This window comes from Centroberyx affinis, unplaced genomic scaffold (assembly GCF_046629955.1).
Source record: "Centroberyx affinis isolate AG114_WGS23_722 - 3 ecotype Tasmania unplaced genomic scaffold, CSIRO-AGI_Caff_v1 ptg004468l_1, whole genome shotgun sequence".
In the NCBI taxonomy this organism is placed as follows: domain Eukaryota; kingdom Metazoa; phylum Chordata; class Actinopteri; order Beryciformes; family Berycidae; genus Centroberyx; species Centroberyx affinis.
Window position 1 is genome coordinate 65,420 of NW_027282129.1, and position 11,161 is coordinate 76,580.

General features: G+C 41.6%; 1 protein-coding gene across 4 annotated transcripts; it reads left to right on the top strand.

The window, feature by feature from the left end:
• The first annotated feature begins 454 nt into the window (after window positions 1-454).
• Window positions 455-8,146, top strand: LOC139665154 (C-type lectin lectoxin-Lio3-like). 4 transcript variants are annotated; one of them, XM_071544127.1, is made up of 6 exons: window positions 455-579; window positions 1,999-2,091; window positions 4,349-4,693; window positions 5,087-5,238; window positions 5,380-5,507; window positions 6,956-8,146. In XM_071544127.1, the coding sequence occupies exons 1-6, from the start codon at window positions 492-494 to the stop codon at window positions 7,107-7,109; spliced, it is 960 nt and encodes a 319-aa protein (XP_071400228.1). In that variant the 5' UTR covers window positions 455-491; the 3' UTR covers window positions 7,110-8,146. The 4 variants fall into 4 exon arrangements, with proteins under 4 accessions (XP_071400228.1, XP_071400229.1, XP_071400230.1 ...); XM_071544128.1 differs by having other exon boundaries at window positions 458-579; window positions 2,002-2,091; XM_071544130.1 differs by lacking the exon at window positions 455-579 and adding an exon at window positions 756-774.
• Window positions 8,147-11,161: the final 3,015 nt, after the last annotated feature.

An 11,161-nucleotide genomic window follows, 5' to 3' on the forward strand; every position in this document is an offset into this window, starting at 1 on the left:
ATGCACATTTCTCCATCATGTGTGATTATTATCTGCAGCTGCTGACAAAACTGTCATGATGAAATCAGTTGGTTACAGAAGATCCAAAATGGATCGCTTTGGAATGAAACCCTTCAAATGAAACCATGGACTGCAATGGTAATTAGTGTTTTTTAATACTTCCATTTGTGTTGCCATCTGGGTTTTGACCCAAAATAACAAAAAAAAAAGCTGCTCAGTGCTCTTTATCTGTGGTTGGTGACTAAACTGTCATGATGAAATCAGTAGGCACAGATGAGGAAGGATGGATTACGACACACAGACAGACGCTAACACACCAAAATGCAAATGCACTCACATTTACACATATGCATGCACACAACCCACACACACACACACACACTGTCTGACACGTTCGTCAGAGAGGCGTTTGCTAACGGGGACTGGAACGACAGAGACATTTCATCGGCCAACATACTGTACTTCTTAACAGCTGGATCAACAGGGTCGTCATGCAGGAGATGGAGATGGCAGATTATATAAATTCACAGGCTGATGGAGAGAGGAACAGAGTGGAGGAGAGAAAGAGACGTGATTCAGGTCGGAATATTGATCGATCAATATTTTTGAATGCCTTCTGAGTTTTAGTTAGCTTAGTTTCCCTGTTTCTTTCCATAGCTCTTTTCTCTTACACTCTAGGTTCATAGTAATATTGTCAGGGTGCGGTGACCTCTGACCCTGGACCTGTTGTTGGTTGTTCTAGAAATTGAAGCTTATCCTACTGTTGCACTCATGGTAAATCCCTCTGGATAAAGGCATCTGCTTGAAGGGTAAATGTAAATGTCGGCCCGCCCAAGATTTCTTCCTTTTTTTTTCCTATAACAAAGTTTTTTTCATTGGAGTTTTTGCTTGTATGCATTGGGGGTCTAAGGCTGGTGGTGTCAGGTAGGTTAGGCTATGTAGAACAGGTAGGCTGTTATGTCTCGCTATAATCTGTTTTTGTGTGTCTTGCTCTTCCTGATGTTTGTCCCATATCATTCTGTTCTATGGCTGATTGTCGATCAGTTAGATCTAGCTGGGCTTATTCTAAGTCCTTTGAGACATGTCTGCAATAAAAGGCTGTAGAAATAAACAAACTTGAACTTGAGCTTGAAATGTACTGTATAGTTTCCATACACATATTTTTCTCACATTTTTTTTCCAAAGGCAAACATTAAACCATAACAAAAAAATCATACTTCTAATGTAAACTTGGCATACATAATGTTTTCATATATAGAAGTACAGTATATGAGTGTTTATAGCATTAGTCGACCCATTCAAACATTCACTGTAAAAGTGAAGGAAGTGCAGAAAAACAAAGTAAAAGTAATCCGATGGAAGGATTTCAACTCATATCATCTGTGCTACCTCGGCTTACTGTGGTAAGTAAGTACGCTGAACACTGTGGTCAAAACAATGACAAAATCAATACTCCTTTTTGCATCTAATACGTTTGTATTAGATGCAGTTACTAATTTACTAATTTATAAAAAAAAAAAACAAGGGGCCTAGTAAACATCACAAACATAACAAACAAAACTGACAAAAAATGAACATGCCAACAGAAACACCTGGATGACAGCAGAATACAATATAGTGGAAAATGGTACAAAAAGATCCATGAAGTGACAAGTAAGCAAAATTTAAAAAAATTTTTTTGCCCTACTGCAGTAAATGAAATCATTGGGGAAGTGCGGTACTGAGTAGTTGTGTGTGTGCGTGTGCGTCTGCGTGCGTGTGTGCGTCTGTGTGTGTGTGTGTGTGTGCGTGTTAGCATCTGCATGCTAGCATCTGCATGCGTGCAGAAGGAGACCAAGAATGGGGAATGAGCGAGACAATTGTTTGAGAGATGTAGATTCATTGGCAATATGGATGTAACTATTCCATCAGTATCCTCTATATCTTATGTAGAAAACTGACTGTGTGTGTGTGTGTGTGTGTGTGTGTGTGTGTGTGTGTGTGTGTGTGTTCCTCCAGCAGGCTCAAAGGTCTACAGACTGGTTTTACTGAGCTTTGGCTTGCTGTGCATGTTACAGTCCACACTCAACATTTCCCTTCGGCTACAAGCCTGTGAGTATCAGCCTGTCCTGCACTGTCCGCACCACACAGCAAAAGGCAAATACACCAGTTGAGTAAAACTGCTGACAACAGATAACCAAGCCTCTGTGAAACTAATGAAAACCCATTTGCAAAGTTGAAAAAGCTTTTTTATCCTTTAGTGAGTGGCATTCTGAATGATAGATGCTATGCCATGTTGATGTCGCGTTCAAATCATATTGGATTTACAGTAAAAACAAGCAGGACATGCAGGATGTTTTGTAACTACTCCTCTGACTGTGGCCAAGGCTGACCGCTGTCTGCCAGCCGGTGCATTGAGGGCCAGTGATGAGCGATCGGGATTAACCTCAAACGATTCTCCCTCATCCTTTCCTCCCTCAGTGGGGGGAATCAAGAAGGAAACCCGTACAGCAGAACGCACAGCCAGTCGTACGCTAACACATCTACTCCCAGCAGTGCGTCCTGGTCGTGTAGAGAGAAAAACAGCATGCACTGTGCGTTCTCTCTGGATGCAAACAGATCCACTGTCACCCTGCCAAATCATGCCCAAATCAGGTTTACCACGGCTGGGTGCAGTTTCCATTCCCCATAAAGAGGATTGCCTCTGGACAGCAAATCCACCCCCAGATTCTGAGCCCCGGGGACGTGCGTCGCCCTCAAAGATAGGAGATGCGCATCGCTCCACAATATCAGTCTGCATGCCAGCATGTGTAACTGCTGCTGGAGACGACCGTCCCAGATCCCGTTCACTATCCTGCCCTCGTATGCTTCCCCCAAGCCTGTTAAGCTGGCAGTGGTAGCAACCACTTTTCTGAACAGGACTGCACCCATTGGCACACCCTTTGCCAGAAAAGATCGTTGATTCCAGCGGGGTAATGCGAGTACGCACGTCGCCGAATCTGTCACTCTGCAACAGCCGTGACGCACCGGGTCTAACCTGACAGAGGCCACCCAACGCTGGAAATCTCTCATGTACAGCCTGCCGAGTCTCACAACGAGCAGGGCTGAAGCCATCAAGCCCAATAGTCTCAGGCACAATTTGAAGACCGTCCTCCCCATCAGAGCGCGCAAGCAGAAGCCAGTTGTCTAGGTAGGTGGCCAGGTGGATCCCCCGCTCCCTGAGCAGAGTTAAAGCCGCCTCGGTACACTTCACAAACACCCTCGGGCTGAGAGACAACCCGAACGGCAACACCAGGTATTCATATGCCACGTCCTGAAACGCAAATCTCAGATATTTCCTGTGTGGACGATATATCAGGATATGAAAGTACGCATCCTTCAGGTCGATGGAAGTGAACCAGTCGCCCGGGCGTACTAAACGCAGAAGGGATGCGTGTGCGAGCATACGAAACTGGTATTTCCTGTGATGCTTGTTCAGGGCACGCAGATCCAGTAACAGTGTTTTCTCTTTTCTCTGTTCTGAAATAATTAACTGCACCCTCAGCTGGATGCAACAATGGACAATTTATTTAATTTATGAAATAAGTGTGTAACTGTGTGAGACATCGAAACAAATGCTATGAAAGAGATCTAAATATCTAGGACTTTCCAATGCAATATGGTTTTAATAGGATAAAAACTTGGTAAGAGCATCATGAGTTTGATTTCTGTAATCAGTTTCAACTTCAATAAATTCAATCATTCCATACAAATTCAGAAAACAGAATTTAAATTGGAACAAATCTCATCACTTTCAACCTAAGTCATTTACACAAACACAAGATATTTTGTCAAAACTTATGTGAAGTCATCAAAGTACATGTCAAAGTCAAGTCCCAAGTCAGCAGAACCCAAGTCAAGTCTCAAGTCTTCTCTTCATGCATCAAGTCAAGTCTCAAGCAATTAATATTGTGACTCAAGTCTAAGTCATGTGACTTGAGTCCCTGCCGACAAATGTTTATCTCTGAAAGCACGGAACCACAAAGAGGAACCTCTATCTTTTTTCCCCCTTCACAGATGGGTTAACCTCATCTCTAACATTTATTTAAGCAACACTGGTTCATGTATCCTCTATTTTGTTACCTGACATGGTGATAAGTAACTACAATAAACAAAATATTGGCATTTCCATACATTTATATGGAAAAATATGGAACAGACCGATGCGTAGTCCATCAAAAATAGCAGGTTGCTTTAAAGTTAATGGCTGCATATCTGATCCGACCCAAATGGACGGAACAGAAATGCAACCGGTGTAGCTATGCCGTAAGTTTCTCTCTGAAAGCACGGAGCCACATAGAGGAACCTCTATCTTTTTTCCCCTTCACAGATGGGTCTTGTGAAGAGTCGCCCGGCAATGTCACCCTGACGGTTCAAGAGAGCGACCAGCTGATACTGCAAAGGAACCAGTTGCAGACCAGTTTTGACAAGTTACAGACAAAGTGCAACCAGATACAGGCCGATAACAGCATCCTGACCAAAGAGACAGAACAATTACAGACCAGTTATAATGAGCTTTTGAGAGCCGGCAATGTCGATAGCAAACTGGAACAGCGTTTAAAGGCTTTGACCAGAGATAAGAACATGTTAGAGAACCGGGTCAGTCGTCTAGGAGATGAGATGAAGACACTTCAGGAGGAAAGAGACCGGCTGCAAATGAAACTTTCTGAACTGGGTGAGTGATTTCTTCTGTTTAAACCTTTATTTATCCGGGGCAGGTTTTGCGGTGCAGGCGGGATCCAACTGCTTCACATTCACACAGTTCCACACATTCACAACCACAGTCTGCTACTACTGCACAAGATGGGAGTCGAGTGCTTTGCTCAAGGGCACATCGATGCTGATTGTCTGAGGAATATACAGTATATTTCATATTCAGCATATTTTGACGAATGTACCATCTGGAATATTCTGTTCTACACCGTCTTCTGTAACATTCATACAATTTTTGCATTTTTAATTCTTTTTGGTTTTTGTTGCTTTATCCCCTGCTTATTTCTCTTCTCTTCTCTTCTCTTCTCTTCTCTTCTCTTCTCTTCTCTTCTCTTCTGTCCTTTACCTTTCACAGAACAAAACGCCCCAAGCTGTCCCTCAGGATGGAAGCCGTACCTGTCCAGCTGTTACCTGCTCTCTTCTGACAGAAAGACCTGGGAGGAGGCCAGGCAAGACTGTGAGACGAAAAGAGCTCACCTGGTCATCATAAACAGTGAAGCGGAACAGGTGTGTGTGTGTGTTTGTGTGTGTGTGTGTGTGTGTGTGTGTGTGATACACTTTATTCACCCCCAGCTGGGGGACGATCTCACTAAACATAATCAATAAAGCATATCAAAATCAAATGAAATGTACAAATCTCCCCCACAGATAGTGCTCAATTACTGGTTATTAAGACTGGGTGCTGCCGGTGAAGCTTGGATCGGCTTGAATGATCAGTCAGTTGCGTCTGGAAAGAGGAAATGGACTTGGGTGGATGGAAGCGCCCTGACTGTTAAGTAAGACGTTTTGAACATTTCCCATATATAGTATATGTATATACTGTAGGGTTGGGTATCATTTGGATTTTAACGATTCTGATTCCGATTCTGCTTATCGATTCCGGTTCTTAACGATTCTTGATTACGATTCTTTGAGGGGCGGGGTCAAAACAGGTCACATGCTTATTTCACAGAAAAAACTTTTATTTTTAAAAACCTTTACACAAGTCATATTCAGAAACTTCTAAGTTGTGCGCACATAAAAAAAACCCAATACAGACCTTTTTTCAAAGTCTTTGTAAGAGTCACAGTCCGACTCCGGTATGGCCGGTATGAAGAAAGGTATGTATGTTGTCTGTCTCTGGAGCTGTATGTGTGTGTACAGTTCAATCCTACCGCACTTGAAGTAGGTGTGGAATACGTGAGTGTTCCTTAGTTCACAGTCTTCTTACTGCAGGCAACAGGTTCTGTATCTTGTGGGCTGGGCTCGCCATCCAGTACTGGAAAAGGGTTTCTCTGGCATCTCTGAGATCTCCTCTGATGGCTCTGAGATCTCCTCTGAAGTCTCGGACCGTCTTAAGAGGAATCCAACTCATGTTCAACTCATGTTGAATAACGTCAAGATAAACGTTTTTAAACGTCTTTATGCTAATTCTATGAGCGTTCCTGATCATAGAGTAAAGCTTATGAAATCAACTTAATGCTCCAATTCACAAACTTCTGTTGTACAACATAGGCAGTTTACTTCAGTTTCACAATCACAATTTCATTCATAACCAACCAAAATAATTAGTTCAGAGAGCTAATACTTTTAGTAAAAACTCGATTGCAGCTAGCGGACTTTTAGATCGCTAACGCTTTTAGCATAACTCAATGGAGTTGAACATAGCGAAAATTAGCATCACGGCTAGCGGACTTTTAGATCGCTAACGCTTTTAGCATAACTAAACTAAACTTAGCATAACTAAAAGAAACAGGAAACTTCTTCTTCTTCTTCTTCTTCTTCTTCGTTGGTTTTACTGGCGGACTACAAACCACAGGTGCATGCCGCCACCACGGAAACTGAAACTAGCACGAGTGAAATTTGTTTCGGAACCGATAAGCAGAATCAAAATAAAAATGTCTTAATGATTCCTTTGGAATCAGAATTTTGGAACCGGTTCTAATTTGTAACCGGTTCTCAATGCCCAACCCCAACATACTGTAGATACAGTATGTGATAGGATAGATACATCGTCTTACCTGTTTACTGTGGAAAATGTAATGTCAATGGAATGTAAAGCGCGAATGTAAACAATGCGGTGGTGCTTACATTTATGTTTTTCTACATCTGCGTTGGTATCCCGAACACAGGGTGGCAGAAAATGTTTTTTGTTATCCTGAGATCTCAAGATAATTTTCTTTCTTATCTTACATGTCCTCAATGGGCTTCCATAACAAACAGTGTGTCATGTCGTGTTTTGCAGTTTCTGGAAAAATGAGGAGCTGACCCCTCCGTTCTATTTCAAATGTGTGTTCTTTAACCCGGCCGAGGACGGGGGCTTGGAGAGCTGGTACAACACCCACTGTGGAGAAACACACCGCTGGATGTGTGAGAAAGAGCTGAAGGGATCCACCTGATCCACCAGATCCACCTGATCCACCGGACCTCAATAAGACTCACACAATGTTGCGTACATGAAAACACAGCAGACACGTAGATACACACATGCACACACACATAGACAAAACAAAAGCCTTTCTTTCAAGCGCTCTTGCTTCTCTCTCTCTCTCTCTCTCTCTCTCTCTCTCTCTCTCTCTCTCTCTCTCTCTCTCTCTCTCTCTCTCACACACACACACACACACACATATAGATTTTTATTGTGTTTTCAATTGGTTCTTTTATTATATTGTACCTCTTCTTATAATTTAATCAAATGTCTATGCTTTTTATTATGTGGAAGGAAGGCTTTGCCACTGATATGTTTTTATGTAATGCTTATGTTTATGACTGTTTATAGTTTTTGTATTTGGAGACAACACCTCAGTCTGTGGCATTGTGTTTTAGTCTGACTATGATACAGTCAGTTGGAGAAAGTTCAGTATTAAAATACACTGCTTGCTATGGCCTCAGATAGTTACATTTGTACTACAACCACAGAATTTGAAATGATGTTTTCCAACCATGTCAAATGAATAATCAAAACTAATGGCTACTTTGTGTCGGAGAGATAAAAAAAAAAAAAGAGAATAGAATTCTCTCACCTCTCTCACCATACTTAAATAGAATAGAAGGGAAGTGAAATAATGTGATAGTGTGGTAATGAGTGGGAGTGTGTGTGTGTGTGTGTGTGTGTGTGTGTGTGTGTGTGTGTGTGTGTGTGTGTGGATGGCATCAGTCGGCCCAGTGTCAGTCCATAGAAACTGTACTAGTCGACATCACACATTAGAGTCTTAATTCTCTGGTTTCTGGCTTTGACAAACAGTTGAAAATCAAAATGTCCTCGGCTGTGGGACTGACATCTAAGAGAATATAATAATAATAATAATAATAATAATAATAATAATAAATAAATAATAAATAATAACTGAGAATATAAAGTTAGATGCTGTACAATCTCTGTAAGAGTTCTGCAATGCTTGTAAGGTATTCATATGTAATGAATTGAATAAAAGATAGAGGATTAAATGCACATTTCTCCATTATGTGTGATTATCTGCAGCTGCTGACAAAACTGTCATGATGAAATCAGTTAGATAAATGTCTAAAACGGCAAATGAAGAGTTTTGCTCCAAAAGGAGATATGCACCTTTCAACAAAATGACACCCACTCTCCCATACTGACAGCTCAAGTTTTCCAAAATGGATCGCTTTGGAATGAAACCCTTCAAATGAAACGAAGCAATGGTAATTAGTGTTTTTTAATACTTCCATTTGTGTTGCCATCTGGGTTTTGATCCAAAATAACAAAAAAATTATCTGTGGTTGGTGACTGTCATGATGAAATCAGTAGGCACAGATGAGGAAGGATGGATTTAGACACACACACACACACACACACACACTGTCTGACACGTTCGTCAGAGAGGCGTTTGCTAACGGGGACTGGAACGACAGAAACATTTCATCGGCCAACATACTGTACTTCTTAACAGCTGGATCAACAGGGTCGTCATGCAGGAGATGGAGATGGCAGATTATATAAATTCACAGGCTGATGGAGAGAGGAACAGAGCGGAGGAGAGAAAGAGACGTGATTCAGGTCAGAATATTGATCGATCAATATTTTTGAATGCCTTCTGAGTTTTAGCTTAGTTTCCCTGTTTCTTTCCATAGATCTTTTCTCTTACACTCTAGGTTCATAGTAATATTGTCAGGGTGCGGTGACCTCTGACCCTGGACATGTTTACTGTTGGTTGCTTGTAGTGTTGGTAATCTAGGAATTGAAGCTTATCCTACTGTTGCACTCATGGTAAATCCCTCTGGATAAAGGCATCTGCTTGAAGGGTAAATGTAAATGTCGGCCCGCCCAAGATTTCTTCCTTTTTTTTTTCCTATAACAAAGTTTTTTTCATGAGAGTTTTTCCATGTATGCACTGGGGGTCTAAGGCTGGTGGTGTCAGGTTAGGCTATGTAGAACAGGTAGGCTGTTATAATCTGTTTTTGTGTGTCTTGCTCTTCCTGATGTTTGTCCCATATCATTCTGTTCTTTGGCTGATTGTCGATCAGTTAGATCTAGTTAGGCTCATTCTAAGTCCTTTGAGACATGTTTGTGATAAAGGGCTGTAGACATAGACAAACTTGAACTTGAAATGTTTGTTCTCTATGGCACAAACCAGCAAACTTAACAAACCAAATTGCAAGAGCAAAAGCTACACTTTTCCCTAGAAGAGGTGTGTTTCTTTTTTTTCTTTAGTTTGCAATTTTATTTTCATTCCACAGACAAGTCCCTATATACGTTAAACCATAACAAAAAATCATACTTGTAATGTCATATGAACTTGGCATACATAATGTTTTCATGTATAGACGTATATGAGTGTTTATAGCATTAGTGGCTGCATGCAAACATTCACTGTAAAAGTGAAGTAAAGGTGCAGCAAAACAAGGTAAAATAACCCAGTGGAAGGATTTCAACTTACTCTAAGTGGTTATTCAGTGGTTATTCATAACCAAACAATCAGGTCTCCTTCTACAAGTATCTGGGGGTACATATCGATAACAGCTGAAGACTCATGTCGCAAGTCTCTGTTCTAGACTGCAACAACATATGCACTTTCTACGTAGACTCAGGGTCTTCAGTGTAGAGCAGAAACTGTTTTACCAAGCAGTGTTAGAAAGTATAATTAGATATTGGATAACAGCATGGTAAGGTTATTTGTCCGTACAGTTGAAATCTCAGATTGCTCGTCTAGTGCAGACTGCCATGAAAATAATATTCACTTCAATCTATTTAGGAGCAGTCTCTTATCAGGCAGGCTGAGAAAATAGTGTCTGACCCAACTTACACATTCTCCACCTTGCGTATCATCTTTTTTCGGTATAAGCACTCTTTCCTGCCTCTGTCCATCAAGGCTCTTAACGCCAACACGTAGGACAGGTTGTTGGCCCCAGGGGTTGTGCAATATAATATAAGGTATGCAATCTGGTTGTGTCATCTTTGTTTTGTTGCGATGCTATGTTGCATTTGTACTGTGTGTATACAGCATGGAGTCCAAGACAAATTTCCCTAAGAGGACAATAAAAGTATCTTATCTTATATCATCAGTGCTACCTCAGCTTACTGTGGTATTCCCACAGATTTCTGCAAATACAGTGATCAACTACACTGTGGTTAAAATAGTCACAAAATCAATACTCCTGTTCCTATGTTTTTATAATCAGTTTAGGTTGGTTTATTATATTTGCATAGTAATAAATCATAGTTGTAAAGTGTTTAAAAAAATAATCTCATAAAATATAGTGATTAAAAAAACACAATAAAAAGATTCAGTTACTGATTTACTAAAAAACAAACAAGGGGCCTAGTAAACATCACCAACATAAAACAAAAAATCAAGATGCCAACAGAAACACCTGGATGACAGTAGAACACAATATTTTGGAAAATGTCACGGGGAGGTGTGGTGAGGACCCAAACGCAGAACAGCGAGGCAGGTTGTGATCAAACCCCAGGACTGGGTGTTTAATTGAACAGATAGCAGGTGACACAGGAAATCCAAAAACAAGAGCTCTACACAAACATAACACAATGATCCGACCAAGACTGACTGGGGAACAAGACTAATATACACATGGGGGTGATTACAAATTAGACACAGCTGGGGCAGACAGGTAACATGGTACACGAAGAACTAAACAGGGAAACATACAAAGAAATACAAGACCTAGACAAAGCAAAAGTCACAACCATGACAGTACCCCCCCCTCTAGGGACGGCTCTTGACGTCCCACAAGGTCCATGAGGTAGGGGGACCTGAGGGGCACTGGGGATCGAGACGGGAGGTCAGATGGACAAGCAGGCAGGGAAAGGGGCTGAAACCCCCCAGAGCTTTCTTCCACTGCCAGGACACAAGGGGGTAGGCCTGAGAGCGCTGGGAAAACAGAAGCAGGCAGGGAAAGGGGCTGATACCCCCCAGAGCTTTCTTCCACTGCCGGGACGAGAGGGTAGGCTTGAGAGCGCAGGGAGACA

Excerpts from the sequence above, each read along its gene's own strand:
- LOC139665154 (XM_071544127.1), top strand. The coding sequence starts at position 492 with ATGCAGGAGATGGAGATGGCAGATTATATAAATTCACAGGCTGATGGA. Across the intron at positions 580-1,998 it reads GAGAAAGAGACGTGATTCAG|CAGGCTCAAAGGTCTACAGA; the intron begins GTCGGAATATTG and ends GTGTTCCTCCAG. Across the intron at positions 5,239-5,379 it reads TAAACAGTGAAGCGGAACAG|ATAGTGCTCAATTACTGGTT; the intron begins GTGTGTGTGTGT and ends TCTCCCCCACAG.